The 6,224-nt window shown below is 41.9% G+C and overlaps 1 protein-coding gene across 3 annotated transcripts in view; it reads left to right on the forward strand.

Annotated features, from left to right (window-relative positions):
• Positions 1-6,224, forward strand: part of BCAR3 (breast cancer anti-estrogen resistance 3) — a 130,568-nt gene that overhangs the window by 42,278 nt on the left and 82,066 nt on the right. For all 3 annotated transcript variants that reach the window (XM_019531088.1, XM_019531087.1, XM_019531089.1), the window contains one exon: positions 4,418-4,745. In XM_019531088.1, coding sequence (XP_019386633.1) covers positions 4,418-4,745 — 328 coding nt within the window. The remainder of the gene's footprint in view (positions 1-4,417; positions 4,746-6,224) is intronic.

Genomic DNA, 6,224 nt, shown 5'->3' on the forward strand with positions numbered 1-6,224 from the left:
CTTCACGGTAAGGGTGGCCAGAGCCTGGAATAGGCTTCCCAGAGAGGTGGTGCTCTCACCTGCCCTGGAAATCTTCAAGAGGAGACTAGATAGGCACCTGGCTGGGGTCTTATGACCCCTGCCACCCCCAGTGCTCCTTCCTGCCCCTGGCAGGGGGTCGGACTCGATGATCTGTTCCCACTCATTGATTCTATAGCAACTAGGTTCTAGGCTCTTTGGCTAAGTAGAGACATTCAGGGGCATCAGGGAGAGGTTCAGACTGGGTCTGTAAGTGTAAAGTTGGCATTGGGGCAAGCTATATTTAAATTGGGTGGCCGCTTTTAACCCAATTTAACCTATCAAGTACTTAGCCTTTTTGTTCAGATACCTGTAGCCTGTTGACCCATCATTTCAGCTGTTGAACGAACCTGCATTGGCAGGCAAAGACTGTTCTTTCATAAGTGTAGTTTTCTAACTCCGTATCTACAATAAATTCAAACGTTCTTGTCTGACTCATACACTGAAATATTTGAGACATTCCAGGATTTTCAAGTGAAGAGGCTCATTCCTTGTAGTGTTTACATTCGTGGGGGGGAATAATTTATCAAGGATTGCATTACTGAGCTGACTTCTAATCTATGTTGATGAATATTGATTGCACTTATGAGTCCATCATGGAGTAGCAAATCCAACCTGTTCCCTTTCCCAGTGAAAATTCTAGCAGACATATTTGTAAATAAATTGGGTCAGTTTATTATGAGGGGAAGAAACTGTTTCAGTGTTTTTATACATTCAAAATCATAGCTGTTTATATGTTTCAGATGGACAGGCTTTTAACAGATTCAGATATCTCACCTAGCTTCTCAAAGAAGCTAAGTGAAAATTTGAGTTCCTACCTGGTGCACTTGTATGTTCTGACAAGGACTATGGGTAATGGGTTGTAGATAATCCTAGATGACAGGGCAGTTTTGAGAAGTGCAGTACTTTTTTTTTTTTTTAAGTTCACCAGATCTACATTCTTGTTTCACAGAAATATTGATGCAAATACCTTATTTGCACGTTGTTTGATTAAAAAATCAAAATGTTTGATAATGAAGGGTATTGGATAGATGGATAAAAAGGTCATCTTCATTTTTTTTTCTAAATATGAAAGGGTCTGAAATCTAGGACTGTTGTGCATCTATATTGTAATGTTGGCTAGTAAATAAAGCCACATACCATATTTACTTGCCTATCACACACCTTTCTCCCCAAAATCAGCCCTCCCAAATTGGGGTGCATGTCTTAAGTGGGGAAGATGACTTTTCTTTGCTGAGATAGAAGCATGCAGATACTGTTCTAATAGCTGCCACTTCTTTGTGATGTAGCAGACAGAAGGGGCAGAGTCCATTCCTAACCCTCTCTCAGCCACTAAGAAATATGCAGTAGTGGTTTGTTGAGCACTGTAGCTTGTCCTTGAAGCAGCATTGGGGCGAGTGAGCTGCTGCACACAGACTGTAGTATCTTGAGGATGGTTTATGGAAATAACACTTTATTATTTATAGGAACTTATATAAAGAGGTATTTATAGTAAAGGAGTAATGGTCTGGCTACTGCTCTTGCAAGGGTCTGCAGCCTAGCCTCCTTAGAGTCCTGCCACACCAGGAATTTACTGTTTTCTCACGGAGCGTTTCTTGGGATGCTCCACTTCCTGGACACTGCCACACAGTTGACCATGACTGAAAAAACCTTTGTCTTCTATACTCTGCCTTCCAAAAATAAGGTTCATGTCTTATTTTGGGGACATTGTGGCATGTGAAAAAATACAGTAGCTTGAGAATTCTTTTATTGTACATTGGGATGACCACAGTTTTAATTTGGCGCGGGGGGAGAGGTTAACTTCATATGCTCTATCGTATGTCCACAGGTGAGTTTACAGGAAAACCTGAAGAAAATCCCTCATCTGTTTGACCTAGGGAGAGTGGAAAGAGCACATTTATATACAAGTACTTAACCTTGAAATCTAAGATCAGTACTTATTTGGGAAGGTGGGTATGTAATATCACTAGTTGCAAATTTAGAGACAACTCTAAAGAATTGTTCCTGTCGTGCAAGATGGGCAAAGCTGGGCTCTTACTAATCAATGGAATTTGAATGCCTCACTCCTTTAAGATTTTTGAAAGTTCAGCACTAATGATGAGATAAGTAACACTCTTGACTGAGCATTTTTCATGGCTCTCCACACTAAATGTAATATTTAAGCTATCTCAGTTAGTCCCAGTCAGGAGTCTGGCACTAAATCAGGCATTTTCCCTATTGGACCCTACCTCTGGACCAATTAAGTTGCCATGGGTAATTAAGAATGTAAGTTGACTATATAGTGTAATTAAATACTGAATGAACATGCAGCATTTTTTGATGCCAACAAACAGAAATTGTTTCCCCAGTCTAGACTCTGGAAGAAGGCAAAGCAATTTGAGGGCATAAGATTTAGTGTTTCCTGTTGAGGGAGTACATTGTAACTTCAGAGAGATCGCTTGAAGGTATATGTGTGTGTTCTTAATTCATTTAAATTGGATCCATGTGCAATAGCACACCTTTTTATAAATATTATGATTTGCGAGAGGAATTCTGCAGAGCCTCACCACTTAGAATTTTTTACTTTTACATTATAACCTGTTATCAAGGAGTTACAGAAAATACCTTGTTAAGTACAACAGATAAAAGAAGGTAGAAGGTTTCAGGGACATGTATTTTGTCACTGGTGCATCTGTGGAGTCCGTGGACTGGATTCTTAATTAATATTGGAACTCATCTTGGCTCACCTGAAGGATAGGAGAATAGTAAAGGTATTTTTTTAAATTCTGGCTCTGATCAAACTGAGGTCAGCTTTAGTGTTGGTTCAGATTATGCCTGATTTCCCAGCGGTGTTGGAGTTGGAGTTGGCAGGAGTAAGACAGCACTTTGAAAACACCCCTGATAGCTGCGTCTGGAGGTCAGTGTGGGGGGGGATACAGGGTGGGTGATGCCATCACTATACCATCTGTGCATTTCTCTAAATCAGAGAAATCCCTAAGCAGCTGTAAGCATCTGCTTCCCTAAATGTAAGGCAGCTGGGCTGTTTCCAAGCCACACCTTTGCTCTGCCACTCTATCCTGCTGAAGGATAAAAAACATATTCTTAAATTTAAGTGAAAGTCAAAATTATTCCTCTAGGACAGGGATGTCAAAGATCCAGCCTGCAGAAATCCTGAAGGGGCAGGAATTTGGGGGATGAGGTGAGCGGGAGCGGGGATATATTTCTGATCTGAGCAGAGGCCTGCTGAGATTTGTTCTGGCGGCAAGTGGGTAAGCGATAGCTTTGTTAACCGCGTGCTGCTACTGCCATTAGCCCGACTAATCAGACCTGGGGGGCTGGGTGAGTTTGACTTCCCTACTCTAAGGTGACTACTTCTAGGTGCTGCTTTGCTTCTGTCCTCTGCTTTCAGGGTTTGCTAGAGGCTGTAGGCATTTTAGCCCATTACCAAAAGCACTTGATCAGTTCCCATCTGATTCTAATAATGGTACAACCCTGGCTGGACTTGAGTCCACTGGTCTTTGAAGAGGCAGGCCACCCTGTTATAGTAGCCAGTTTAAAGGAAGCTTAAACACAGCCTTGCACTGCTGGAAGAGCACAAAACAGTCTTACTGAATTGCATCTTAGGAATTTACCTTGGGTTCTAATTTTGTTCATGTTGCCATATTTGAGACAGAAATACTTCTGTTGTAAGAGGCTGTAATTTTTAGTGTAAGAATAAAGCTCCATTAATTTCAATGGAGCTGTTTCACACTAATGCCAGCAGTGAATTTAACCCATTGGAAAGAATTCTTGTAATCTCCTCCTGTTCTTATCTTTTGGATAGAATCCGTTGGCTTACAAGCTGTTAGAAATATGTGCCCCTGTAATGTGTTTATTACTTAAGTAAGTCTGTCTCCTATAATAGTGCATTTTTTCTGCTGTGATCATTACTAAGTTTTAGATATGCAGTCTTTAACTGAGTCTTGGTCTGTACAGTTAACATACCTATTTTTTTCCAGCAACTTGGCTTTAGTTAATGATTCTAGCTTAATGTTTGACCTTTCAAGTGGAAGCATCTCCTAAACTCGGGGTATAAACAAGAGATAAGGAGATAATCTGTATATGCCTTCAAGGCTTATGGCCCAGAGCCTGTTTTTGCATATACGAAATCTCTGAATTAAGCAAAGGGACTTTTCAAATGAGGAAAACTTAAACGTGTATGTATGTGGGATTGAGTGCTATATGATTAAGTTATAATTTAAGATGTATTTTAAAACTATGACAATTGCCTGCCTTCTAATCTAAAATGGCAAATTTAAGATGCCATAGGTAACTATTCTATTTTCTTTTAAAATGGAAGCAGTTGTGACTGATATGCTATGGTTAACTTTTGTCTTTTCAGAACTAAGAATGCTAACTACAGGAAAATTTGCAAGTCTTCCCAGAAACATGCAGATGAACCACCAGTTTTCACTGGCTTCTTCCATGGACCTGTTGAGTAGTAAATCCTCTCTGACTGAGCATCACTTGGACTCCTTTCAAGACATTTCTATCCATGGTACCCTCCCAAGGAAGAAAAAGGGGACCATTCCTGTAAGATCTTGTGATATGTTTAGCTACATGGGAACACTGCCATACTCAAGAACACCCAGGCAGCAGGCATCTTTGATTCAAGATGTCATAGAGGAGTATCCTCTGCAAGACAAGAAGAGTGAGAAATTCCACCTCAGGTACCTTATAAAAATGTAGGCCAGCTATGTTTGTCTTGTAAGAGCTGTTTGCATGTCATTCCTCAACTTCTGTCATCCACATTGTTAAAATAGTGTAGCTGAACCAACAATGACACGACCTTGAGCTTGATTTCCTCCCTGGTGTCCAGCTCAAACCAGTTCTTGGCGAGATGACCATGTATCCCAAGCCACCTTTGGAGCTAGCCTCTCTCTAATGTATTTTTGTTGTTTGTGGGGAAATGTTATGCATCCTGTTTTAGAGACTAAGTGGAAAAAAATCGTATGTTTTGTTTTCATAGATATTAGGCTGGAAGGGACCTTGCAAAATCATAGGGTCCAGCCCCTGCCCAAGGGGCAGGAAGTCAGCTAGGGTCAAAGGATCCCAGCAAGATAGACATTCACATGTTTCTTAAGAGTCCAGAGTAGGTGCTTGTTTCACCTCTGGCGGGAGTCAATTCCAGGCCTTGGGGGCTTGGACAGTAAAGAAGTTTTTCCATAAGTCCAGCCTAAAACAGTCTTGCAGGAGTTTGTGACCATTGGTCCTTGTTGTCTCTTGGGGTGCTGTGGTGAACAGGCCTTCCCCCAGATCCTGATGCACACCCCTTATGCACAGTTTTAATTAAGATGTAAAATCTTAGTAATTTTTTTGTTGCTTTGTTCCTGTGGGGTACAAGAGCAGTGTGTTAAACATCAAGTTAGTTGCCCATGTTGAAAGTCCTATCAGTCAGCTAAAGTAAGGCCTAATCCAACACCAGTTGTAGGATGATGTTATTACAGCAATGAAAAATGCATAAAAATAACTATAGCTGGAAAAGTGCCAATGGAAAGTGAAATGATAATGAGTATTTATGGAGCCTAATGCTCGAATGTTGAGCAACCCCAGCCCTGTAAGGCTTGTACTCAAACAGGGCCATGATTTCACACAGAGAAAGTTTTAGGATACTTCCTACTTGTTCCTAAGGGTAAAGGACTTTATCTGCCCCCAGCCTCTCCTCAGTTGATTTTTCTTCAGTGCACAATTTTTTGGCTGGTCCAAATATGTCTTTGCCTGTTCTGGTCTCCTGTTTATTTAATCCCTTCTGGGGGTTTTGTTACTTTTGAAGGAGTTAGATTTATTTTAAGATCTGGCTTTATAGGCACCAAGCCTTGTCTTTTTTGATTTAAAGATTTATAACTAGGGACCTACCAAATTCAAGGTGGCTGCCTGAGTAGGGTATGGGGGCCTGGGGAAATCATCCCATGCAGGGCCCTGGCCCCAGAGAAGTGCCGCCACCATTAGCAGCAGCGGTGGGATGTGGGGATAGTAAGCAGCTGAACACGGAGCCGCTGCTCCACCTGGCTCCACGGGCCACCCCCCCAAAGTGCAGGGCTCAGGGCAGTTGCCCTGATTTCCCCCCCTGGGACAGCCCTGTCTCTGGCTGAGGGGCACTGGAAGTCCTGCCCCCTGCCCAGAGATTGACAGATGGCCCCAAACTGGGG

The sequence above is a fragment of the Crocodylus porosus genome, unplaced genomic scaffold, assembly GCF_001723895.1.
Source record: "Crocodylus porosus isolate Cpor-Errol unplaced genomic scaffold, CroPor_comp1, whole genome shotgun sequence".
Classification (NCBI taxonomy): domain Eukaryota; kingdom Metazoa; phylum Chordata; order Crocodylia; family Crocodylidae; genus Crocodylus; species Crocodylus porosus.